Here is a 25,740-nt window from a genome sequence, read left to right on the forward strand (position 1 = left end):
CGAAGAGTCGAACTGACTACGATATATGTACACCATTCGACATACAATTCAAATTCTTCAGGCTGTTCGCATGCATACCATACACCTTTCGCAACTGACCCTTCCTGAAATCTATTCTCATATCTAAAAACCTGGGGATGTTCCATCTTTTATAAAGGATTCTCTTATTATTCGTAATGCATTACATGCCTCTTGACGACAGGAAGAACGAAATCCGAGTCCTGAGGTTCCTTAATGTATCCAGCCCTGTCCTAGCCGAGGATCCTTTAGAATGCTCTATTGAACACGTGCCGCTGGAATACTGTCCTCTCTTTCAACCCCTCCAAGAGAACCTGCAAACTCAAGCCGGCCCGGTAGTATGGGATGTGTTTACCGAGTGCGTAGATCTACGAGATTCGACGCTGGAGCAAACAATAACTCACGAGGCTAAAAACCTTGGTACAACCCGAAATCACAAGCATACCAGCGGCTTCCGTTACACTTGGGGTGACTTCGAGGCTTTGTCCTATACGTGGGGTGATGGAGACAACAAAAGACGGATTTGCGTAAATGGAAACGACATCGATGTTCCAACCAATCTCGAGAACGCGCTAAGAGCTTTGCGTGGTCTGCCAGAGACACGTTTGGGTATGTGTTATTGGGTGGATTCGTTATGCATCAACCAGCAAGACGAAAAAGAAAAGAACAAGCAGGTCAAACGTATGAAAGATATCTACGGTCGAGCTAGGGCTGTGGTTGTCTGGTTAGGCCAAGAAGAGGAAACAGACAGCCTTGCAGTTGAGATCATGCGTTTTGTTTGCCGGAAAGAGATGCTACAGCCCAGGTGGTACTTGCTGTCTAGCTCACGGTATGCACTTGTCGCCTTCGCAAGAAAGACTTATTGGGCCCGATGTTGGATAATCCAAGAGCTCGCCATGAATCACAACTCGACCTTGCTATTATGTGGTAAATTCAAGCTCACAAGAAGGATGATAGGCCTCGGCGTTCTCTGCTGCCAGAACCTTTTATAAACTACAGATGTGTTGGATTACCAGCCCGATGATGACTTGTGGCAAGATACACAGGCTTTGGTTAATCGATTGTATTGTCTATTAATCCTCGCCTTCAAACCAGATGTTGGAATAGGTGTTGGCACTTTGTCAAGCCTGACACGCGATTCAAAGGCTATTATCGACAAAGACAAAGTGTATAGCATACTCGGCTTGGTAGATCCTGCTATCTCTGCGGATATCATTCCGGATTACTCCCTTTCAGAGCAGCAGGTCTTTACAGATTTAACAAAATCTGTTGTCAGAAAATCTGGCAGTTTGGATTATATCCGTTTTGGAGGCATTCCGGAAATCAAGGGGTGGCCATCATGGGTGCTTGACTGGAGACGGCCGTTTTTGCTTAGACACGTTCGCTGCTATCGATCTTTTAAAGCGAGCGGAGACATACCTGCCAAATTTCGATTCGAGGATAGGGAGGAGAGTGAAAGCCTCCTCATTTGCAATGGATTCTATGTGGATGTAGTGGATAAAGTTGTGACAGAGACTTCCCAAATCGGACACTTCACTCGATCGATTACCGACTCCAATAGATACGGTACCCTAGTACGTCAAGCGATACACCAAACTATGCTTTTGGAATGTCCTGATGTGACGGAAGAACTACTCTTTGAGATACCATGGATGCAGAATAGCGACGAGTATCCGGCTTCGAACGACCCCCTCGCTGACCAGGAGTGGCTAAAAATCTTGCAGTCGAGATACCATAAGTTTTTCCATAAGTTCAGAGAGAACAACAAAAATTTCACCATAGGAGGCCAAAGTTTTCAAAGTCTCTTCCCACAGTCCGTCAAGAGGAATAGTGATATTTCAAAGATTTCAGAAGCTGTGATTGAAGCTGGGTTTTGTTTGACGAAAAGAATTCTCATCACAACGAAAACCGGATATCTGGGTCTGGCTCCAATAATGATCCACGCTGGAGATGTTGTTGCTATCTTGTTAGGATCGCAAATCCCGATACTTTTACGGCCAGTTGGCGATAATCGTTTTCAATTTGTAGGGGAATGTTATGTCCATGGACTCATGGACGGGGAAATACTATCTGATGAAGATGTTGCCCAGCAAGAGTTTGTTCTATGTTAACAGATTTCAATGCATCATATTATCAAGACGTAAACGCATCATCGCAAGAATTTGGAGATACTTTCTCGTATTTAAACCAAAATTCAGCCATTGATGACAGGTGATAGTTGCATTTGAAGGCTATATCTAATGTCCATACCTTGGCCTGGACGCAAAGAAGACACACATGTAAAGCTCTGGTAATGTATCGATGAATTGGCACTTCAAATATCTAAGGTACCGTAGCTTTTATTAACGTCTTTTCCTGCAGTGCTTTCCGATCCGATTTCTGGACTGCGACGGTCTTGCTTGTGTACTTTCTCCTGTCCACACTCGGGATGAAGAAAGCTGCTATAACGCCCAAAAGCCCGAAAGCCAGCGCAACTAGATAGGAAAGATGTGCCCCCTCGAGATAGGCTTGCTTGTTGCCCAGGCTAGCGGCAGCCTGAACGTCAGGTGTGATACCTGGAATCGCCGCATATGTAGCAGCGTTATTTGCTCTCGCAGCTGCGATGAGCCTAGTAACGATGGCAGGAGGGAGGTCAAAAGGAGCTAGATTAGACCTGACACACTCAGGTAGCAGGTCTCCATATTTGTTGTTGGTAACGTTTCCGAAGATGGCTGTCGCAACTGCACCAGCAAGGAGGCGCGAAGTACCCGCCAGGCCAGCTGCAGTACCTATGTCTTCTTGATAAATTATTCCAAATCCGACCAGAACCATGCCATTAAGCAAGTTGACCGACGTGCATGTTGAGATTATGACAGTAAGAACGATCGATTTTACGGGGTTTTCCATCGTGGAGGTTGACATGGCGCCAACGCAAGCGGTTTGCAAAGCGACAGCAAACATGATGACCCAACGTTGATGACCGATGAGTTTGCTGAAAGCCACAATGATACCTCCAATGATAGTGCCTAGTGGGAGGACTTCGGCGTATAAGCCTTTTGATATCTCATCAGTTGCGTAAATGAGCTGCGAGAGACGGGGCCACAGCGTCGCGTTCGAATAATACTGCATCCCACCAATGGCCATAACCAGCATGGGAACTGTGAAATGTCTCAAAGCCCGGAACAGGCGAGGTGGGAATAGAGGCGCGGAAAGGGTATAGTAGGCCTCGTAGAATCCCAATCCGATCAACGTGAGTAGGCCAATGATAATAGGAGCGAGCACAGTTGCGGACACCCATGGAGCCATTGAACCACCCCAACTCACTCCAACAATAAACAGAGTACATCCAGCGAGGAACAGAAACAAGCCCAACCAGTCAAACTCCCTGAGAAGCTGTCCGGCCGACTTACCGTGCTCATTCTTCTTCTGCTCCCAAGACGGCGGGTTATAGAACAAAACCAGCAGACCAAGATTAACAACCTGGAAAGCAATCATAACATAATAGCAAATCCGCCAATTCCCCGTCTCTTTAATAATAACCCAACTCACCAACGGCATAACCTGCGCCACAATCGACGCAGCATCAAACAGCCCAATCGTAACATGCCGATACGCACTCGGCACAATCTCCTGCACCGCTCCAAACGCCATCTCTAGAAACCCTGAGCCGCAGCCAAACAGCGCGCCCCCAGCAATCATCTGGTTGATGCTTTGGCCCGTGGCACTGACGATACTGCCGATAATGAGGATGATGGCGCCGGCGATGAAGAAGTAGCGGCGCCCGAAGATGTCGGAGAGGCGGCCGCCAACTGTGACGAACATGGCGCCTCCGAGGTTCCAGGATATTGTTATCCAGGTGTAGCATGGGTCGGGGCCTAGGTCGGTGTTGATGTAGGTGAGAATGGCAGGGGGGATGAGGAGGGTGAAGAGGTAGGCGTTGTAGCACATTGCCATTGAGATGGCGGCCATGAGGGTGTTGACTGGGTTTGGGGGGTTGATTAGTTGTTCGATGACTGTAAGGCTGGGAATACGTACATGTAAAACCTACATCTTCTCCTGTTGTTTGTAGATGTCGGACGATTTCTTCGTTTGCGTCTTCCTCTTCAGAACTCGAGCCACGGTCCGAGGTGTTTGCGTTGTTAATGTTGTGTACATTCTCAATGCGTATTGAGGATGGTTTCTCGTGTTCAATTCGTTCAGCCATTTTGAAACCGAATTGAAAAATCGCTAAATGATAACAGAAGACCTGAATCCACGAAGAACTCAATAAAAGAAATCAATCATACGTTTAAGGACCAGGAAGATTGCAAGTGTGAAGGATCAACATGAGACTTCATATGATCTTCTCTTAGAACCCCATTCCAACATCCCCCACACTAGCCGCAATCCCAGGAAATGCTCATCAGTTCTGCCCTACACTAAACACGCCACTACTGCATCGAGTTGTTGAAAAGTTGGGTAACTTTCCGGGGGATACGCCACCCACCCGCTGCTGGGCCCCGCTACCACTCATTTCAGCTAAGCACGATAGGTGTAGTGGCGTCGATCACGTCGTGTAATTGGTGCACGGACTAGGGAATCGGAAAAGGTTAGCCAAGTAGACCAAACTGTTGGAGATTCGCTATGGGTATTGTTGTCCTTTCGCAAGCGCAAAAGTTCAATGATTGTCTGTGTTGGTGTGCTAATAGAATGGTGGCGAAAGTATGTGGGTTGTCAGAATTCAACGTAACCAAGTCCTGAATAAGAAGCGACTGGTTAGGCCAAGCGGATAGATAGATTTTAGGTACTGATACATGGTGTTTTATGATTGCCATGTTGTTGTTTTTTTCCAAGTGAAATTTAGACGCAGGGTTCATCTGCTCAGACCCTATCCCACGTTTCAACCACGTGCAAATATCCGGACCCCGCCTACCCCTCTCGTCTGCCCATCCGGCCTATCCGCTACGACCAACTTGGCTTTGAACCTAGTCTTTCTTCTCATTTTCCATTGCAGCAATCTCGATATCGGTTTTGTGCCAGTAATGCGTGAGATCTCCCACTGGTAGATTGACGGTCCAGCGCATTTCAGCCATCATGATTACGATGAGCATATACCACCCCAATACCGCCACTACGAAGTTTAGAGCGCCACCAGCCTACGAACGATTAGAATGATGCAGAAACCAACGAAAAAGATTCAAACTTACCTTCTGCAACTTCATTGCCTTACCAAAGTTTGCTTTGCTGACCTCCCAGTATGCTGCACTCAGTACCCAGGTGGCTGTCGCTGCCAACCAAAAGATTCCTACAAAGACCAGATTCATCCTAATCGTGAAGATTCCGAAAGTCGCCATAGCAAAGCCCCAGACAATACAAAAAAGCGCAAGGCCAGCATTCAACTCTTTGCTCGCTGCACCCTCTGCTGCGTTTCCGGTAGCTGAGTAAGAAGCAGCGATGCCAGCCGAAGGGAGTTGCAGTAGTCCAAATGATAGCCAGAAAACCGAGAACAATCCAGTGACCATCATGGGAAAGAATTGGGCTTGAATCCAGAGAAAGATGCAAGATAGTGTGAGCAGAACAGGGCCAGTGAAGAAGAAGATGCCACTAGAAATTGTTAGCACGCAACTAAAGGGCAGGAACTGGCCATTTGCTTACGCGATGGACTGCAGACCACTTGCACCGCCCCAGCCCATGAGAACCATGGCGAAGGAGAAGGTGGAGATTACGAAACTAGAATTGAAGCTTAGTATACTCGACATCAAAGCGCACGCATTGTCAAGTCATACCCTAGGAAACCTAAAGGAACAGCATTCGCGTACTGGGTGACGCGTTCATTGGCATGAGGTACCTTGGGCGCCAAGTACAGCTTTTCGAACAGTTCTGGACTAATGGTGATATTGGTTTGAGCGTGCGTGAGTCTGGGTTCCTTGTCGATATGATCAGAAGCGACACTGGTGTGCGAGTGAGTCGGCTGCGCTTGAGAAGTTACAGTAGCCATTTTTTCTCAACGCAACTGAAATCGAGGAAGACTGTTTGAAGCTAGAAGGAGGCAGTGCTCATTTATGAGTACAGGACGAAATATTGGAGTCTTCCCTATTGCGTTACTCTCCGTGAGCACATGGAACTGCGGGGTATATAAGTATACTGGACTTGGTAGTTCATTCAACAGACTAGAATATAATTTGCAGTAGGCCCGCTGCGGAACCCAGGGCCGCATGTTTCAGCCCGTTGTCCCGTCAAATGTCATCCGCTATTCGTCAGATGTCAACATTGAGCCTCAGCGGTACCGCAGATGCACTCGATACAAGGTTTAGTGGGTCCGCAAAGTGGCCGGGGCTAAGAGATGCTGACCCAACCGGTGACAGGTGTCAGAATTTATCCAGGAACATGGTGTGAGGCAGGGTCCCGTACTCGACCTCTCGCCTTCTCGACAAAGATCTTGGTTGGTTGCCTGTGCGCCATGTACCTTGGCGGAGTTCTCTCCATCGTACCCGACGATCTCAACCAACACCTAACCCCGCAAGCCAAGTTCACATAAACAGACCAGGGTCTCGAGAAATGATAGGCTTGATTTGTGTATGTGTGCGCTGACAAGCACTAACAAAGTACCTGCTCCGAATATATACAAGGTTTGAGCCGCGACAAGGTGCGCGAACTCAAAGAGAAAGATCTGACGAGAGGAGATAAAAATGTATGGAAATCAAAGGAGGTGGTAGCGAGTGTAAGAAGCTTAGAAAGCGTAAGAGAAGAAGAAAAAGAAACTCCAAACCTCAAGGCCACACCTTAGGACACGCTCCACGCTCGCGCCACAGTCGCCAAACTTCGCATACGGGACGCCTAGTCTAGCCGGAAAGTCGAACGGCCCTCAATAAGAGGTGGCCATCGCTTCTTAAGACCAGAATCATCTTGGGGCCACACGTCCGTAGTACCAGCCTTGTACGCAGCCCAATTGTTGCAATTGTTGTTCCACTCGGAACCAGCGGCCGGCAGATTGATCTCCTGCTTACGTTCAAGAAACTGAACACTGAGACCCATGCCTACGTGGAAAGCCTGTGGATATATCAGCATGGGAATTCATAGCGAAGGAAGCAAGTGTCCGACTTACAATGTGGCAATGCATCAGCCAAGCTCCTGGGTTGTCGGTAGGGTAAGCGAGAACTAGCCAGCCGCCACCCTTGAGCTGGACAACGTCCCGACGAGGAGGATTGGTGAAGCGCAGCTGACTAAAGTGCGTGGCGGAACTGAACTGACCATCACCTGCGCCTAGGACGTAGCTGTCATGTCCGTGGAGATGGATGGGGTGAGCAATGGGCGGGGCTCCTACGGCTTGTTGAATCACCCAGTAGGTCCATGTAGATGCAGAAGTGGATGGGACTTGAACAACATTGTATGACTGAGGGAAACTGTTGTTGTTCTCTGCAACATACTTGATTGTGGGTTTTCCTGGGTCGATGATCATCGAGGTACCGTTGATAGTCCATAGGACGGTATTACCGTTCGCCGCGACAGGGCCGAAAGCGACGGGTAGAGTCTTGGATTGGGCAGCGAAGGTGCTGCTGGGTACATCCTTTGCAATCTTGGGGGTTGTCACTGGGTCGACGCATGCGGTAAATGGGGAAGCAGGGGCGGTGGAAGTAGGGTCAGCCACAGTTTGTCCTTGGTAGGTAAAGATGGCACGGCCTTCGCGAGCGGCACGTGATTGACAGAGTCCGTCAGCCACAGCACGGAACCAGTAGTTTCCTGCTGTTTGGTTTGCGGTGAAGACGACGTCGTAGCGCTGACCGATTCCGATCTGGAGATGAGTAGTGTTGTATGGGTTGACGGGCACAAAGTCTGTTGCGATGACTTGGAATGGGTGGCCATCGAGATTAACCAACATGTTGGTATCCACTGCAGTGTTGACAAGTCGGAGCCTATAGCGCTTTCCGGCTTGGATAGTGACCTTGTTCCATGAGCCACCTCCAGCAGCATTCTTAGCTGTTCCGTTGATCAAGATGTTGTCTCCGACTGGCGGACCCAATCCAGCCTGTCCATTCTGGAAGGCGATGGAAGCAGCTTGGTATGCTGTCTTGTAGTACCAATCGGTGATTGGCATCACACCAAGATCTTCGTCGTAGTTTGCCGTTGCTGGTCCATTGACGATGACCGTGCCGACAACGCCATCTCCGTATTGGTGCGAAAAATGTGAGTGATACCAAGTTGTTCCATACTCGGTGGCTTGGAACTCGTAGGTCTTGAAGTCGCCCGGGGCCACAGCACACTCAGTGATACCGTTTACACCGTCTTGGATGTTTTTGTTAAGCATGCGGAAGCCGTGCCAGTGGAAGGAAGTGCCGTTGGATTGCAAAAGGTTGCGTACAGTGACCCTGATGGTGTCTCCCCAATTAGCGACGATGGTTGGGCCTGGGTATCTTCCGTTGATGAGCATGCAAACCCTCGAGCCAGCACCGTCGGGATTGCAAGTCGTGTTCTCAACCCTCAAGTTGTAAGAGCGAACCACTCCGGTATTGGGCCAGGATGTGTACATGTCAGTCGAGGACGTGAAGCCCGGAGCCCAGCAGTGTCTCGTGTTTGGAGTGTTTCCAACATTGATACAGGAGGCTGGTGACTGGCGCTCTTCGAGACCATCACGCTTGGGCGTAAAAGGAGCGAAAGAAGGGAACTCATTGGGAATAGCTGCTGCGTTGGCAAGGGAATGGGAAAGCCCTAGCAGGACAGTCCCAAGGAAGTGAATAGACTTCATTGTACTACTGTACAATGGAAGGTAATGAGTGTTCCTCTGTAAAGACTGAAAGAAGGAAGAGAAGGTGGTTTTCCAATGTAGCTCTTGCAGTTCAGATTCTGCTCTGATGTAAAGAAGCAGCGTGTTTCCGACTTCTTATATTCACTGAAAATCCTTAGGATTCTTCATCCTCTGCATCACGTTGTCCTTCTCGTACGACTACACAAGCCCGGTCTTGTTCTTGGAACGCCTTCAATATTCACGGACTCAGGATATACACACCACTTTTCCATGTTAGTAGGTGAATACGAGAGGATAGTCAGCTCTATCCATAGTCACCGGAAATTTGATGTTGCGATAACAGTTGAAGGCGTCGAATAGTGAGAAACCTTTCCAAGGACACATACTAGTGGAAAACTCAGCCCGAAAATGGCTGCCTACTTCGTCGCTAGGATAGTCAACATCTACACCGACTTTCCGCTCATTGTTTTCCCTTCAAGCCAAGTTTAGCACTAAGCTGCCTCTCTATTCAAAGCCACAGAAGGATTTACGGATTCCGAAACCGACAAGCCGGCTCTGGGAGTCCGAATCCGGTAGTTTTGAATAGTTTAAGACTGTTGTTCAGTATAACTAATAGAAGCGAGATGGCTGATGAGATGTCAGATGAGATGTCAGCCATGGTTGTAACATGTGACTGTTTTCATGATGTGCTGATTTACAACCAATCACTCAAAATCATGGGAACCGAGTATGTAGGTCCTTTGCGCCTCATCGAGAGGAAGTCCGAAGGCCGGATGTTTCGACTAGTCGTATTAGGAAATGCACCTGAGAGCCCAAGAAAACATGTGCGAATGACAAGTCGAACGAACGAAGTTTATTGAAACACGAAGTATCCCTTTGAAAATTCAGTGATTTGGTTTCTGAAGTCTTCATTTAGTATGTTTGATTTTCGAAGTTAGAGTAGCCCATTTGCGTTTGTCCAACTTGGCAGCGATTGAGGCTGGATATTCTGCAAAGCACATTCAAGAAAGCTTTTGGTCAGTAATTGTTGGCTATTCATGTCTAATATGATCAAAGCCTCACTCTTATTCTGTATAGAATATACCTGACACAAACTTCATATTCACTTCCACATTACTAGAAAAAGTAACGACTGGAAAGGAGAATTAGTGCTTACCTACATATCCCCCGATTACGTGCATCACGCTAGTTCTACAATATATTCTTTATTGGTGCAGGATCCGAGAACTTGATCGAACAAGTTTCGGAAGGTTCACCGATACCAAAGCTGTCTCCAGGTTAAGTATCCTAGGTTTATGGTAAGCGTTATTTAGAAATAGATTTGTGTCACATACTAGAATCCTGGATTAAGTGCGTCGGCAATCTTCGCAGTACGCCAACTACACTATCACTCCGTGTAATTGTCTCCAAAAAAATGAGCTGAGATACAGGGTCCTGCTGCAATCGGCCATACCTTCATGAACCTGGCATTGGCATCGGGGTCTGTAGCGCCATGACAGCAGAGCTGTGCTTTAAGCGAGCCAGCGAAGTCCGACAAGTAAGCGAACGGACAATCGACACCGCGTATGTCATACCGCACAGTTCTGATTGGAAGAAACCTATTAGTACCGAATATGTGGAAATGAGAGCAACACGAGTAGGATTACCGCACTTGCTGCGCCACTGCTACGGATGGGTTAGAGGCTTAGTGGCTTGACAGGCCTGCGCTCCATTCTATGACATGCTCTGAAGCCATGGAACTAATCTTTTCGAACATGAACCGAAAATTTGTGGCATGTTCATTGATTCTTTGCGCATTGATATTTAATTGTGATCTAAAGTTACCGCGGTGCCGCGTCTGGATACAGGCAGCTTGCCTTGGGTGTTGATGTGAGGTGCAGTTTGACCAAACTCAACTCATCGTCGATCAAGAAACAGTTTCATCGATCCCTATCTGCTATCATTTGGTTCAAATTCTGGTCCTGGTAATTCAAAGCCCTCCTCTGAGAATCCCGGGGCTACGGTCGTCCCAACAAGCGTCCAAGTGCTCAAACTGGTAGCTCTTTGCCAGCGCCCTTTCTCGATGACGACTTGCGGACTCTGATTCCCGAAAATATTGTCTCCCAAGAGTTTATGCTCAGTCGCTGTCCCATTATTCCACGACAGGTCCAGTTGCAACGGTGCGCCTGCGTAATAATGCCAGATCTCGACAGCGTCGACGACGCGATGCCAGTATGAAGGACCAACTTCACCCTCTAATAGGTAATAGATAGCCGTAGAGTAGGACCGATTATTGACGTTACCGGCATCTTCGAACGTCTGTCGATAATAGCCCTTTTCTGGATTTGGTTCGAGATGAAGCCTGTCGATGACGTCTTGAGCGCTTGGGCCATCTCTATGCAAAGCAGACACTCCCAGTAGCGATATCGCAAACCAAATAGTAGAAGATTTCTTCATACTCATAAACTATGTCTTTGTTGTATAGTGAGGTTCGGGAACGGCGTGCGGAGATACACGTCGACTGCAGCACGCCATGTCACCTCGAAATCGGCGCTTGCCCAAAGCGATCACGTCATTCGCCCACATACTGTCGACGGCAATCTTGCGTTCAAAGAAACATCAACCTCCAACTGCATTCAATGATGAACATTAGCAAAAGATATGCTTTCATCGGGTTTGCAGTATTTCTGAATGTATTGTGTGGTCATCTGACATTAACACCAATGCTTCCTTATCGCCCATATCTCATTGCAGAGGCGGTTGATGCCCTCGGGATCGTCACTACAGTCAATAGTTGCATGCCCTGAACTTTTATAGTGGGGCTGTGTTACGGACCGAATGCTCGATGTTACGCACGGCTTATCATGGCCTTCGAATAGGCTGTTTGCTTAAATCCCGTCTTCGCGAAGAGAAATATTGTACATCCTCGCACTCTCTCTCCATCCTCGATCTGGGCTGGAACTATCACCCAGTCCACTTTCTAGCCACCATGTTCGCTTCTTTAAAATGGTTATCAGCGATAGCTGCCTTATCGTTGCTGTCATTTGTCGAGTCAGCAATTCAACCGACAAAGGAATTTATTGTAGACACTGATCTATTCGACGCCATTGAGTACGGTCACATGCCAAATACGGCTAATACCCTGACTTACACTACATTAGCGATACTGCAGCGCTCCTTCTCGCTTCCACTCTACCAAACACCAAACTTCTCGCTGTAAACGTCAACGTTAACTCTACATACTCGGCGCTCGCTGCATCTGCCATTGTTAACTACTACGGGTATTCATCAATTCCTATTGGACTACGAAGGCCTTATACCAATGTGACTTCTTCTGAACCCTTTGGGAAAGAGTATGCGAGCAGAGTGGCTGCCAAATGGTCCGGAGGCTCCGTTCCCTGGTTTGAGGTAAACAAAACCTGGGACCCCGTGGAATTGTATCGCAAAACACTTGGCGAGGCAAAGAATGACAGCATAACTATTGTCTCCCTTGGATTCATGGGATCTCTATCGGGTCTCTTGAACTCCACAGCAGACAAATATTCCCCCTTGGATGGATACGGTCTGGTGAAAGCGAAGGTAAAGGAGTTAGTCGTCATGGGTGGTGGATACCTAGCAGAGCGGTCTTTCGATCAAGAGTACAATTTTGCTGTTCAAGAAGCACCCCATGTCGTTAACACATGGCCGAGCGTTGTACCTATGACCTTCCTCGGAGCAGAAGTCGGCATAGAAGTTCTAACAGGGGCACGACTCACTACATGCGGCCCCTCTGGTGACCCAGTAAGAACTAGTTTTGAGTGGTGGGGTGGGGCCAATGTTTCACAGTATTCTTGGGATCATCTGGCAATGGCATATGCTGGTCGTGGTCTGGGCAACTGGTTCGAATACGGAAACGAAAATGGGTACAACTATCTATACCCTAACGGCACCAACGTCTGGATTGAAGACGAACGTATAACCAGCCAGCACTATCTCAAGCTAAAAGTCTCAAATGAGACCGTGGCGAGGGGGCTGGAGGATCTGTTACTGCGGGGCGCATGGGGAAATGCCAAAGTGGACTGAAGCCTCGCACTAACAACAAAAGTGTTTTCTTGGTCTCAACAAGTTTCTAGGCTTTTCGGACCCTTTGATGGCTAGATCCATGCTCTCCACTATTCGGCGGCTAAAATTCGAAGGACTGAGTGCGAACACATACATACATGCATAGACGACGACTGGCAGGAAACCTCCCAAATTTGGGGGCAGTTGATCGTTTCTCACCCATAACAATAGCATGGACTTTTTCTAAATATCAAACTTTTCCGCTATGCAGCTAAGAAAAACTATCCAAGATTTTGCGCATTTCTTTTCTCCGTCTGTGCGATGGTCAGATGATTCACTAACATTCTTCTAACAGTTCCGAACTACCTCTAGGGTTCACTACGCGTGGGACCCACGCTTCTCAAGACCGAATCTCACAGCAGCTTCAAGTGCGTTGAGTTAGAGAGCGGATCTTGCTGCCGAGTGGATAAGGCGGATTGCCTTTTCTAGTAATGATACTCTTCGCCAAGTACTGTGTACGCCTCCCGCCTAACGCCAAGTCCACCGCGTTGTGTGTCGTCAGCGGCTATCACAACCAGTGTTCTTCAAGTCGCTTGCCGCTATATCTGCTATTGGTTGGAACCAACCAAATACCATCGGTCAGCCTACCGGCAGACTTCACGTGCCTTCTTGGGAGGAATGGTGCGCTCCGCTGCCAAGTACAGAACTCGCTTCCGCCGAGAAGCTCCCAAGCACGATGTATCCACTATGACATAGTCCCAGAAACAACCGCTCTATGAAAATACAACTTCACGTCTTGGTACGGCCACCCCGTTGCCTGGTTGCCATGTATGGTTACATGTGCCAACATGTTGGATGGTGTGGAGAGACTATGGGGACAAATCTCTGGGGCAGACACTGACCCGCTCTTTCATGGAGAGAAAAGCGGGTATCCTCTGTGGCCCCCAGAATGACTATATAACTTGGGCGGTCGCGGTTCGCTCGTGCCTGCTGCGTGTCTTCTTGTCTTATCCACTTTGTAATCGGCGAGTTTCCCTTGAACTGGGAAATATTCACCTAGAGGCGACCTTCATATCTAGTCATCACCATGTCTCGCCGTAAACCAGATATCGAGGCTACTGAGCCCACTGTCTCATCTTCGGGCAGCAGCAAGTCCGATTTCAACACAGCACAACATAATGAACATACCGGCTCGCAACACCGACAAGCATCTGTCGCTGCCAAACTTCGCAACCCTTTAGCGGGTCTCAGTGAGGAACAGGTTCTGGCTGATGTCGAAGCCTGGTGCACAGAGAAAGGACTCCAAGATGACCTTGATTCCTTCCGCAAGGGTGCACTGATCGCTCGAGTGGGCCAGCGCGAGGATGGGTTTGAATACGTGAACTCCCTTTCAGAAGAAGAAAAGGACATCCTCAGACGCGAGACTTCTCATCGATGGTCGCAGCCATTCATGTTGTACTTCCTGGTCATTCTCTGTGCTGGTTCTGCTATCGTGCAAGGAATGGATCAAACAGCCGTGAACGGCGCTCAGGTCCGTCAATTCACTCACATTCTTGTTGCTACTTTCCTCGGCTGATCATACTGCAGGAATTCTATTTCCGGGAGTTCAACATCTCTGCAGATCAAGTATGGCTCCGTGGCTTACTCAACGGCGCTCCATACCTCTGCTCTGCGGCTATCGGCTGCTGGTCCAATGCGCCACTGAACAAGTACTTTGGTCGCCGGGGTACCATTTTCATCTCATGCATCATATCTTTCATTACCGGTATCTGGATGGCGGTTTGCGAGAGCTGTAAGTCATCTATGTACAACTGTGTTCGATTCATGCACTAACAATCACAAAAAGGGCCAAACCTTCTCGCCGCTCGATTCATGCTGGGCTTCGCTGTCGGCGCAAAGTCTTCAACCACTCCCGTCTACGCCGCAGAGTCTGCACCGAAGACTATCCGTGGAGCTTTGACGATGATGTGGCAGATGTGGACTGCTTTTGGAATCATGCTCGGTTTTGTCGTCTCCGTTGCGTTCCACAATGTAACTATCATTGGAGGACCGAATTCGCCATGGAGGTGGATGTTGGCCAGCACCAGCATACCTCCGATGATCGTCTGCGTCCAAGTCTATTTCTGTCCAGAATCGCCGCGCTGGTACGTATCGTCTCTTTGAATATGGGATTACAACAAGTATTAACAGCGTCAAGGTACATGGAAAAAGGAAAATTCGACAGAGCCTTCCAGTCTCTCTGCCGCCTCCGCTGGAACAAGATACAAGCAGCACGCGACATGTACTATGCGTACAAGCTCCTCGAGATTGAAAATGCCCAACGTGAGGGCAGGAACCCAGTTCGAGAATTCTTTCTGGTTCGTCGTAACCGACGTGCTGCTCAGAGCGCTTTCTTCGTCATGTTCATGCAACAATTCTGCGGAGTAAACGTACGTCACTCCCCCAACTTTTCACCAGAAGGAATTGCTAAAATGGTTTTCCTCAGGTCATCGCTTACTACAGTACTTCCATCTTCCGATCTGCTGGCTTCAGTGAATCGGAAGCACTGCTGACGTCCATGGGCACGGGTATAACAAACTGGCTCTTCGCCATCCCCGCCATCTACACCATCGACACATTTGGTCGCCGCAATCTCCTACTAACCACATTCCCACTAATGGGAATTTGTCTGCTCTGGTGCGGCTTATCGTTTTACCTTCCTAATAACCCAGATGGCACACCAACACAAGGCCGTCTCGCATCCATCGCAGCTGCCATTTATACCTGTAAGTTCAGTCCCTCTACATCGCACTCTCTACCAAGCAGCACCACTAACCCTTCCCCCCAGTCATGGCCGTCTACTCCCCCGGCGAAGGTCCCGTCCCCTTCACCTACTCCGCCGAAGCCTTCCCTCTGCACCTCCGCGACGTCGGCATGTCCTTCGCCACCGCCACCTGCTGGGGCTTCAACTTCATCCTCTCGCTCACCTGGCCCGCCCTCGAAGCCGCCTTCACCCCCACCGGCGCCTTTTGCTGGTACGCCGGCTGGAACTTTTTCGGCTTCTTCTACGCATACTTCCTGCTCCCTGAAACGAAAGCGCTAACCCTTGAAGAACTGGATACGGTGTTTGATGTGGGGAATCGACAGTTTTCAGCGTATTATAGGAGGAAGTTGCCCTGGTATCTTAAGAAACATGTGCTGAGGAGGAATGTGGAGCCCATGGAGCCGCTGTTTGATTTACATGCAGAGGGTTCGAGGCAGGATTTTGCGGATGAGAGGGTTGGTGGGGTGGGGGATGCGGAGGTTAGGGAGAAGGGTACGGAGAATAAGATTTGAAGATCGGTTTTTGTGTATTGGATGTAGGTGAAGGTGGTTGGGGCTGGCCGGTAATGGCAGTGAGAAGGGGAGTTTTGTTCTACGCTGCAGATACTCGGAAGTAGTTTTTTAATGCAATATACCCATTCTTGTATCTATGAAATCCGCCATGACTTTTGGAACCCTTTCATCGCTAAAAAAAATGAATGTCAATGAATGGACGTAAGTGATCTTGTTCATAAGCTCTTTTCCCATAATGTTCGAACGAAAATTCACAAAGATTCAACAATTCAGATTTTTTTTCCTTCTTTTGGTACTGCAAATCGAAAATCAAATTTTTTCGGGGGGGGGGGAGGACGGGGTTTCAATTATTAATTAATTTGGAATTTGCTAGTTATATGGTTTCGATTTCTAGAAGTTAACTAAAGGATTACTATAAAACGAGTTTCATGAAATTATCTACCAAAGCCACCATGCCTACTTTCAGGATATCTTCTTCACTTTCCGTAGTACAGCCAGAAACAGTTAAATCCTAGACAAGCCTAGATGAAATTACACTCTAATCAATTTATTTTTCATCAATGTTCATCATCTAACTATAAAATCTATGTTCTAAACTTGAAACGAGTAGTTTTTCTTCTCTGTAATTCGCATATCTGGTTCTTACTTTCACCATGCTTGACAAAGAAAGAATAGGGCTGACGAGATATCAAAAATGAAGTGAATTTTCCAAAGACAGGGACAATAATGATGAGATTGATCTATTCGTTTGAACCAGATACCATAGACTGGGATACAGCCTCTCCTCGCCTAATCGATATCATTGAACGATTTCTTCTTCTTGGTCTCTAACCAAGTACTCTAACATTACTTTGTCCTAGACTTTTCACGGCCTTCGCGTGGGCGATTGCGATGTTTGTGCCGATCCCGATCCCGATCCCGGTCTCGGTCTTCACTTCTGCTACGACTCCGTCGCCTCTCACTGCGATGTGAAGATTTATGATGGTGTCGGTCCCGGCTACGGCTCCGACTTCTGTGGTGGTACTTGTGTCGTGAAGAAGCAGAGTCGCGATCACGGGTTTTGTCATCATTGTCGTCTTTTCTTTTCCGCTTGTGATGTCTGCTCCTACTCTCTTCCTGCTCTTGTGTCATTCGCAGCTCGCGCAACTCTCTATCGCGCTCCTCGGCCCATAGCTTTTTGTCGCGTCTGGCCTTCTTTAGCTGGGCTTGGGCTTGTTGCATGAAAGCAAAAGGGTCGTTGGATGATATACGTGCTTGCTCCCTCTCCTTGCGCCGCGGATCTTCGTTGCCCCAGACATCCTTGTTTACGAAACCTTCGAATGCTGCTACATCGCGTGCGCTGTCTGGGTCTTTCCCATCATCCTGCAACAGTTTCTGCTGAGCCGCGTACCAGGGCTGCTCTATTCCTCCTCTTCCAGCAGCATTCGAGAAGCGCATGGTGTATTGGTCTTCCAATGCCCTTTCCTTTTTGCGCTTCTCCTTTTCTACTTCGGCGTTCTTTTCGCGCTTGAGAGCGTCCTTCATGTCGACGGGGAACAAGTCGATGTGGCCGGCATGGTCGTGCAGAGGAGCATCGCTCGCCGTGCTTCGTAGTTTCAAGACCTTAGCATCGAGCTTGTCATCGTCGTGCGGAGCTGTGATGGACTTGGCCAAGCGGATATCCATGTCGGTGTCATCCTCACCAGCAAGCTTCCTCCTCTTTGGGCCATATCCACGCTCGTCTCTGTTCTTCGAAGCCCGCGCATCTGAGTGCTTGGGTGAGGCTTCCTCGGGAAGTGGTGGAGGTGTTTCACCGCGTAGAATGGCAGCGCGTCGCTGGGCATCGAGCTCTTGCATGCGCTGCTCATGAGCAGCTTCGCGGGCGGCAGCTGCAGCCTCGTCGGCCTTGACGCGCGCTACATTGTCGGCGTTGTAGACGTTCCATGACTAGGGGATGGGTTAGGGCTGGGTTGCTACGAACCAAGAGTTGCATCGCATACCTTCTTGCCCAGTAGGTGACTGTATGCTTGTTAGGACGTCCAGCGTAATCGGGCGCAAAGGGGACGAGGACGTACAGAGGCATGATGCCACGTCCGGATGGATGGTGTGGAGTGGATATGGTTCAGGCTGGTGTTTCCATGACGCCATGCACAGAGCATGCAGTGTTCTGTATGATCATCTGTCCCTAGTCTGTATACTTACCATCGGGAGCGACGTTGCATTAGCGTGGGCGGGGCTGGACGGAGGCTTGCAATGGATCGTCGCAAGCTCTCCTGATCCCAGTGCTAGTCCCGACTTCCCCCCGCAACCCTCTCGGCACAGCAACCGTGAATGTACAGACTGGCACACTGTGCAAACCCAATCGGGGCTCATTGCCCTTATCATGGTTCGATTTATTGCCAGGTCACTGTGCCGTCTCATCTCGCATTCGCTGCCTGTTTCCTTTTCCTAGCGCGCGTATTCGTACAGTCAAGTCGCCCACGGTCGACAGACTTTGCCTAGACCACGCCAAAACCCTCTCCTCGGAACTTGACCCTGGCTTGCAAACAATCATGTACGACCTGTTCGCCAGAGGCTGTTGAGTGCTTTGTCTACTATGTCTGCCCATGCTTACTTGCATCAACACTCCGAATTTTGCCGCTTCTTCCAAACCCACTTTTCAACACCCGCTCTCTCGTCCACAGCACGTTTGCCTTTCAAGTTGCGACACGGCTGCGCGTAGTGTCCCGACATGCCCACTTGGCTTGTACATGGGTTCCGGTGGCCGCGTGCACAGATTCGCATACACATCATTCTCCAGAACCTCGACGATGCCGCCCCGGAGTGGCTCATGGCCCCTGCGACAGTTGCTTGTATGACGAAAAACTTCAAGGATCAATGGCCAGAAACAATGGCCAAGCTGCCGAACCTGCAATTCATTGAGCAATACAACCCTGACGACTTTACTGTCAAAGACCAGCCCCACGCATACGTCTGTGACATTGTGCACGAAATTAAGCTTGGGGTAGATATAGAAGAAGTCCAGGGTGCTGAAATAACCGACGACCAGCGCGCCGCCATCACTGAGCTGCGGGACAAGGTTGCGCCAGGGGAAAAGCTGGCCTGGTTCGTAGTAGTCAATGGCGATGTCGAAAGGTGGGCTCCACCGCTCGAGGATGATGACGCCACACCAGAGGCTAGCCAGCTCAGCCCGCACAGCCAGGCGAGTAGTGTATTGCAGTCGGATATATCCCCTGCCCCAGAGCCCGAACGGCCATCCACAAGTCGGAGTCTGAAGAAGTGGTTCGGAGGAAAGCTGAGAAAAACGAAAAGGCAAGATCAATGCACTTCCTATCTACTTGCGTACTGATGCGTTGTAGTGGGCGGTCCCTGAGGGGCGATGCAGTAGCTGCGGCTGAGGAGCCAGCTCCACCACTACCACCCATCTCTCCACGCCATGCCCTCCACGCTGCCAACGGGAAAGCGCCGGAACCTCAAACTGCTGCTCCTTGAGCGAGGACGGACATGATTAGCAAAACTACGCTTCAGAAATATGTGTGAAGTACTACTGAGCGCAAGTTTAGTTGGACCATCATGGGAATGCACATTACGATATTGTGGAGATCGTGTAAAGGAACTTGGTATATGATGAAGCATGAGCATTACGATCATGCACTACTTTTGGAACCAAAGATGCCCTCTTCTAGCTCATACGATCTGCTTCGGAAGGTAGATATTGTAATACATCTTAGTTTCTGATTTCAATTGATCGCATGTGAAGAACCAGCCTGTCGCAAACATACCTTTCGGGCTAGCGTGGCTGGAGCGGTGCACTCACGTGATGCGCGTCGACCTAGTCTCAAATTATTATCGACGTCGCGTCACCTCAACGCCGCTTCCAACACCAAACTTAGCAATTACACACAACTCTGCGTCAGACAGCTGCACTGGTACCGGAAAGCTCGGCGACCATCTTTCCACGTCTTCCAGGTGTTTCACGGCCAGACTGCAGTGGTCTTTGGCGCATTCTGCGCATATATCCAGCCCGGAGCCCAATAACCATTTCTTTCGGAGAGCTGCATAAATACCGCCACCATGAGTCGACGCGACTTCTTGTCGATGCCCGCGCCCGAGAACTATGTGGCTGGATTGGGTAGAGGAGCGACGGGTTTCACAACCCGAAGCGATCTCGGTCCAGCCCGTGAGGGTCCGTCTGAGGAGCAGATGAAGGAGATGCTAGCAAAGCGCGCCGCATCGCTAGGCCAAGCCGCCCCATCTGCGTACGGTGTTACTGAGAAGAAGGACGAAGAGAGGGACGAAGATGAAGACCGGTTCCAGGACCCTGATAACGAAGTCGGCCTCTTCTCGAGTGGTATGAACTACGACAAGGAGGATGACGAGGCAGATCGCATATACCAAGAAGTTGATGAGAAGATGGACAAGCGTCGCAGAGCCAGAAGGTTGGTACATCCCGTTTCTTTTCCACTGCCCTTCCCCTCTATCTTTATTGTCGAAGTATTCATCGTGTTTTTTTCCACGAACAGATACCGATTGTGTCCGCCGTAGGGAAGCCCGCGAACAGAAAGAACGCGAAGAATACGAACGAAACAACCCCAAGATCCAACTCCAATTCGCTGATCTAAAACGTGCCCTCGGTGGCGTTTCCGAAGAAGAATGGGCAGCCTTGCCCGAGGTTGGAGATATGACGGGTAAAGCTAAGCGTGCGCGTGAAGCCCGCATGGCCAACGCCAGATCCTATGCAGTCCCAGATAGCGTTCTGGCTGCCGCATCCAAGAGTGGCGAACTCGATACATCGATATCCACGGGAGACGCCGACGGCATGACCACCAATCTCGCAAGTATTGGTGCAGCTCAACTTTCCGCCCTCACAGTACGACTTGACTCAGCAGCCAGTGCACCCGGTGCCCAGACATCGACAACTTCTGGTACGGCAACATCAGTAGACCCCAAGGGATACATGACTGCCCTAAGCAAGAAGGAAGCCATGGGTGAAGAGGTACCGGTCGAGGACATCAATCGGGCGCGTGTGCTTTTAGAGTCTGCTGTCAAGACCAACGTACACAACGGACCTGGATATGTTGCGCTAGCACGATTGGAAGAGGTGGCTGGAAAGATCCACACTGCTAAGAAGGTCATTGCCCGAGGTTGTGAGCTTTGCCCTCGATCTGTCGTAGTCTGGGAGGAAGCAATTCGGTTGAACCGTGACAACCTGCACAACGCAAAGGTCATTGCGGCAAATGGTATCAAGCAAAACACAAAGGCCGTGAAGCTGTGGCAAGCAGCCATCGACCTAGAGCAGACACCTGCGGCGCGAAAGAAGGTTACTCGGCAGGCTTTGGATCACAACCCTCAGAGTGTAGAACTGTGGAAAACGCTGATCAACGATACGGAGGAGCTTGACGCTGTACGCCTCTTGTTCGCCAAAGCAACCGAGACTGTTCCGCTGTCTGAAGAGTTGTGGATCTCGTATGCGCGTGTATCAGAACCAGAGGCTGCACAGCAGATTCTCAACAAAGCCCGCAAAGCCATTCCCACCAGTTGGGCCATTTGGATACACGCCTGCAGACTTCAGGAGGAGCTAGGAAAGGTGGAAATGCTGGACACGATCATGACTCGAGCTGTGAAGTCTCTCATCAAAGAGAATGCTATGATTAAGCGAGAGGAGTGGATCACGCAGGCGGAAATCTGCGAAGAGCAAGGCGACAAGGGCACAGCAACTGCTATTATCAAGGCAACTGTTGGATGGGGCCTTGACGAAGACGACGAACGCCGAGACATCTGGCTGGAGGATGCGAGAAGCGTCTTGAACCGAAACAAGCCAGAGACGGCGAGGGCTATTCTAGGATTCGCTGTTGCCGTATTTCCCTACAGCACAACCATTTGGCATGCATTTGCCGACCTAGAGAAGCACCACGGTACCATGGACTCACTCCTTAGCGTACTTGAACGGGCAGTCAATGCTTGCCCCACATCAGAATCGCTTTGGTTGCTTTATGCTAGAGAAATGTGGCAATCAGGTGACCCTGAAGGAGCTCGCAAGGTGCTGGGCCGAAGTTTTGAGGCGCTCCCCGGTAATGAAATGCTTTACACACGTGCGGTCGACTTTGAGGTGGATGCCGGCAACTATGAACAGGCGCGTAGCTTCCTGCAAGTAGCACGTGAATCTGCAGCTACAGACCGCATCTACATGAAGTCCGCGGTTCTTGAACGACAACTAGGAAACTTTGAGATGGCCATCGACATTTGCAACCAGGGATTGCAAAACTGGCCAGGCAGCTGGAAACTCCACGCAATTAAGGGCCAAGTTTATGAGCAGCTCTCCAAACTCCCCGAAGCTCACGAAGCCTTCAACATCGGCACCCGAGCCGCCCCCAAAGCCCCTGTCCTCTTCATCCTCCTCTCCCGCCTTCAAGTCAAACAAGGCGCCATCGTCAAAGCCCGCTCAACCCTCGACCGCGGTCGCCAGCAAAACCCCAAATCCGAGCACATCCTCCTCGAGCAAGTGCGCCTTGAGCGCCGCCAAAACAACATCAGCGCAGCCCAGCAACTCATGGCCTCCGCCCTGCAACAATGCCCCAAATCCGGTCTCCTCTGGGCAGAAAAAATCATGCACCTCGAATCCCGCACGCAGCGCAAGCCCCGCGCCCTCGAAGCCATCAAGAAAGTCGAAAAAGACGCCTTACTCTTCTGCGTCGTCGGCCGCATCTTCTGGGCTGAGCGCCGCCTCGATAAAGCAGCGACATGGTTCGTTAAAGCCGTCACTCATGATAGCGATTTCGGCGATGCGTGGGTGTGGTATTACAAGTTTTTGCTACAACATGGTACCGAGGAGAAATTGCAGGATACGCTGGCCAAAGCGGCGTTGGCGGAACCGAGGCATGGTGAGATTTGGCAGAGTGTTGCAAAGGATCCGAAGAATGCGAGGAAGAGTGTTGAAGAGATTTTGAAGTTGGCGGCGGAGGTGGCGGAGTAGAAGGGAGGTCGAGGTTGGCTGTGTAGATGTGATAGCTTTTGCACTTGTACGGGTTATGGAATTCTGGCACTCTTAGGAAAGGGATGGAGTAAGATCTTTGTATCGATGGGGAAGTGCAAGGACTTGGAGATCTCAGTTATAAATGTAATACTGAGGAAATTAAGTGAACCCATATTCAAAACTGTTCATTTGTACAAAAGTCCATGTTCCTTTTTTTTTAGCATTCCCACTCTACTCATTACTTCTTCACCTCACCCTCTACCTCTACGCTCTCTCCCTCTCCCTCCTCAACAAACATAGTCTCCTGCGCACTCCACAATTCACTATACAACCCACTCCGATCAATAAGCTGCTGATGCGTCCCACTCTCCGCGACCCCACCCTCGCTCAACACGATAATAACATCAGAGTCGTAGATTGTGCGAAGACGGTGCGCCACAAACACTGATGTCCGCTTCTTTTCTCTCACGAGAGAGTTGATGTGGGAGAGGAGTGCTTGCTCGGTGTGGGTATCTAGCGCTGACGTCTATTGTTTTATTTTGTTAGTTCATAGAAGGCGGGTGGGGGGAAGTAGAGGGCAACATACAGCTTCATCGAAAAACAAAAGCGGCGGATCTTTCAAGACCAATCGCGCAATGGCGAGTCTCTGTTTCTCACCTCCACTAATCATCATGCCGCGCTCGCCGACCATGGTGTTGTAGCCATCGGGGAACCGAGCGATAGTCTCGTCGATACGGGCGCGTCGCGCTGCTTCGATGACTTGGTCTTGAGTGGCGTCTAGATTGCCGTAGTGGATGTTGTGCTGGATGGTGTTGTTGAAAAGAGGCGTGTCTTGAGGTACTACTCCGATTGCGCGGCGTAGACTCTCTAGGTTGACGTCGCGGATATCCTGGCCGTCAATCAGAATACGACCTTCCTGTGGATCATAGTAGCGGAAGAGCAGGCGGAGGATTGTGGATTTTCCGCAGCCGCTGGGACCGACGATGGCGACTTTTTTGCCGGCGGGGATGGTCAGAGTGAGGTTTTTGATGATGGGACGGTCGGGACGGTAGCCAAAGGAGACATTTTCGAATTTGATTTCGCCCGTCTTGAGGACGAGTGGGGGAGCGTTGGGCTTGTCTTTGACAGTCACGTTGACCTTTTGCAGGTTGAAGAGAGTTTCCATGTCGAGCAGGCTCTGGCGGAGTTCACGGTACATGGAACCGAGGAAGTTGAGGGGGACGGAGAGTTGGAAGACGAGTTGGTTGACCATGACAAGGTCGCCAACGGTGAGTTGTCCGGTTGCGACGCCGTTGGCAGCGAGATACATCATGGCAGTCAGAGCAGAGGAGAAGATAATGTTTTGACCCGAGTTGAGGAAGGCCAGGGAAGTGGCGACCTTGATAGAGGCCTTTTCATAGTCCTGAAGGGCCTTGTCATAACGCTTGACTTCGTGCTTTTCATTGTTGAAGTACTATACACATTAATAGAGAATACTACAAAACTTGTTCAGGAGAAATACCTTGACAGCTTCATAGTTGATCATGGAGTCGACTGCAACAGTAGCTGCCTTGTTATCAGCAGCATTGGCCTGTTTCCTAAACTTTGTTCTCCACGAAGTGGTCATGATGGTAAAGACAGAGTAAGCAGTCATTGTAGTGCCGGTGATGAGGGCAAATTGCCAGCCGTATTGGTATGTTAGAATGCCGCATACAAGCGAGATTTCGAGTGCAGTGGGGAATATGTGAAAGACCATAGCAGTCAGTAAGAAACTGATGCCCTTTGTACCACGATCAATGGCCCTTGTGAGGCCTCCTGTTTGCCTTGATAAATGGAAACTCAGATCCAGCCTTAGTAGATGGTCATAGACACTGCAGGCCACTTTGCGAATGGCCTTTTGAGCAACACTGGCAAAGACGGCGTTTCGCAGTTCTTGGGATACAGTTGCACCGATACGGGTCAAGCCGTCTGGTCGTAGTCTCAGCCAAAATGGGACGAGTATGCATTGCTGGGTCTAGCTTACAAGCGATAATCATCGAGCCTGCTACGGTAGTCGCGGTACCGCCTACAGCAGCAAAATCTATGTTCATGGCGTCTACAATGCTCTTGAAATAGAAGGGGACCTGCACGTTGAGCAGCTTTGCGCCAACCAGCAACCCTACACTCAGCCCAACCCTGAATCTAGTGCCCATGTTGTCCTTTGGCCACAGATACTGCGACATTTCCTTGATAATGGCCCAGTCAGCTTTGCGCTGTTCCTTGTTGGTCAAGACCTGTTCTTGAAGCAACGGATCTGCCTTTGCGACTTTTGCTTTCGCAGCCGTAGCATTGGCTGCGGGCTTGGTAGCCTCGAGTGCAGGCTGAGAACCCGGCTTTGGCCGCTCGCCATGAGCATCTTTTCTATGAAGAGGAGACGAGGTGAAGACGCGGATGCCGTGGTGTACAGGATGAAGGCGCAGCGTGGATGCGTGAAGACCCGGCCGACAGGCGGCGCGGGCAAGAGGTGGAATTAACATGATGGCAGTGACATGTTAGACACGCCTGGAGCAAAGAAAAGGAACAAGAAATCCGCGCGTGTGTTCAATTGCTTGAACAAAAAGTGGCGGAAGAGAGGAAGACGAGCACGTCATATGAGAGTACCTAGAGAAGCCCACCCGACATGGATGCAGCCCATCCCACCTTGTCTAGCGCGTTTGCGGCGGGCGGGCGGGCGAGCTTGCATCATAACGACTAATTAATTCCGGCCGATACTGCT

At 49.8% G+C, this 25,740-nt stretch overlaps 11 protein-coding genes across 11 annotated transcripts; 5 read left to right on the forward strand and 6 right to left on the reverse strand.

Moving 5' to 3' along the window:
* Positions 1-176: 176 nt before the first annotated feature.
* On the forward strand, positions 177-2,129 carry COCVIDRAFT_36129 (hypothetical protein; the record flags this gene model as incomplete). The annotated part of the gene is made up of 2 exons (XM_014703107.1): positions 177-945; positions 1,018-2,129. 2 exons carry the CDS (start codon positions 177-179, stop codon positions 2,127-2,129), a joined length of 1,881 nt encoding a protein of 626 aa, XP_014558593.1.
* Positions 2,130-2,340: 211 nt separating this feature from the next.
* COCVIDRAFT_94258 (hypothetical protein) lies at positions 2,341-4,201 on the reverse strand (the record flags this gene model as incomplete). Its single annotated transcript, XM_014703108.1, has 2 exons — positions 2,341-3,977; positions 4,033-4,201. 2 exons carry the CDS (start codon positions 4,199-4,201, stop codon positions 2,341-2,343), a joined length of 1,806 nt encoding a protein of 601 aa, XP_014558594.1.
* A 760-nt stretch (positions 4,202-4,961) lies between these two features.
* Positions 4,962-5,974, reverse strand: COCVIDRAFT_14396 (hypothetical protein; the record flags this gene model as incomplete). Its single annotated transcript, XM_014703027.1, has 4 exons — positions 4,962-5,132; positions 5,184-5,580; positions 5,632-5,706; positions 5,763-5,974. The coding sequence occupies 4 exons, from the start codon at positions 5,972-5,974 to the stop codon at positions 4,962-4,964; spliced, it is 855 nt and encodes a 284-aa protein (XP_014558513.1).
* Positions 5,975-6,813: 839 nt separating this feature from the next.
* On the reverse strand, positions 6,814-8,719 carry COCVIDRAFT_94076 (multicopper oxidase; the record flags this gene model as incomplete). Its single annotated transcript, XM_014703109.1, has 2 exons — positions 6,814-7,026; positions 7,082-8,719. 2 exons carry the CDS (start codon positions 8,717-8,719, stop codon positions 6,814-6,816), a joined length of 1,851 nt encoding a protein of 616 aa, XP_014558595.1.
* Positions 8,720-10,648: 1,929 nt separating this feature from the next.
* COCVIDRAFT_25017 (hypothetical protein) lies at positions 10,649-11,155 on the reverse strand (the record flags this gene model as incomplete). Its single annotated transcript, XM_014703042.1, has 1 exon — positions 10,649-11,155. One exon carries the CDS (start codon positions 11,153-11,155, stop codon positions 10,649-10,651), a length of 507 nt encoding a protein of 168 aa, XP_014558528.1.
* Positions 11,156-11,687: 532 nt separating this feature from the next.
* Positions 11,688-12,760, forward strand: COCVIDRAFT_14399 (hypothetical protein; the record flags this gene model as incomplete). Its single annotated transcript, XM_014703028.1, has 2 exons — positions 11,688-11,809; positions 11,860-12,760. The coding sequence occupies 2 exons, from the start codon at positions 11,688-11,690 to the stop codon at positions 12,758-12,760; spliced, it is 1,023 nt and encodes a 340-aa protein (XP_014558514.1).
* A 1,066-nt stretch (positions 12,761-13,826) lies between these two features.
* On the forward strand, positions 13,827-16,054 carry COCVIDRAFT_36135 (hypothetical protein; the record flags this gene model as incomplete). The annotated part of the gene is made up of 6 exons (XM_014703110.1): positions 13,827-14,270; positions 14,327-14,531; positions 14,586-14,883; positions 14,937-15,168; positions 15,225-15,504; positions 15,567-16,054. 6 exons carry the CDS (start codon positions 13,827-13,829, stop codon positions 16,052-16,054), a joined length of 1,947 nt encoding a protein of 648 aa, XP_014558596.1.
* An 846-nt stretch (positions 16,055-16,900) lies between these two features.
* Positions 16,901-18,116, reverse strand: COCVIDRAFT_25020 (hypothetical protein; the record flags this gene model as incomplete). The annotated part of the gene is made up of 3 exons (XM_014703043.1): positions 16,901-17,980; positions 18,034-18,052; positions 18,109-18,116. 3 exons carry the CDS (start codon positions 18,114-18,116, stop codon positions 16,901-16,903), a joined length of 1,107 nt encoding a protein of 368 aa, XP_014558529.1.
* Positions 18,117-18,764: 648 nt separating this feature from the next.
* Positions 18,765-19,525, forward strand: COCVIDRAFT_36137 (hypothetical protein; the record flags this gene model as incomplete). Its single annotated transcript, XM_014703111.1, has 2 exons — positions 18,765-19,345; positions 19,393-19,525. 2 exons carry the CDS (start codon positions 18,765-18,767, stop codon positions 19,523-19,525), a joined length of 714 nt encoding a protein of 237 aa, XP_014558597.1.
* Positions 19,526-20,107: 582 nt separating this feature from the next.
* Positions 20,108-23,006, forward strand: COCVIDRAFT_14403 (hypothetical protein; the record flags this gene model as incomplete). The annotated part of the gene is made up of 2 exons (XM_014703029.1): positions 20,108-20,476; positions 20,529-23,006. The coding sequence occupies 2 exons, from the start codon at positions 20,108-20,110 to the stop codon at positions 23,004-23,006; spliced, it is 2,847 nt and encodes a 948-aa protein (XP_014558515.1).
* A 238-nt stretch (positions 23,007-23,244) lies between these two features.
* On the reverse strand, positions 23,245-25,501 carry COCVIDRAFT_25023 (hypothetical protein; the record flags this gene model as incomplete). The annotated part of the gene is made up of 4 exons (XM_014703044.1): positions 23,245-23,532; positions 23,593-24,459; positions 24,508-24,953; positions 25,009-25,501. 4 exons carry the CDS (start codon positions 25,499-25,501, stop codon positions 23,245-23,247), a joined length of 2,094 nt encoding a protein of 697 aa, XP_014558530.1.
* Between the last annotated feature and the right edge of the window lie 239 nt (positions 25,502-25,740).

This window comes from Bipolaris victoriae (assembly GCF_000527765.1).
Source record: "Bipolaris victoriae FI3 unplaced genomic scaffold scaffold_25, whole genome shotgun sequence".
NCBI classification, from domain to species: domain Eukaryota; kingdom Fungi; phylum Ascomycota; class Dothideomycetes; order Pleosporales; family Pleosporaceae; genus Bipolaris; species Bipolaris victoriae.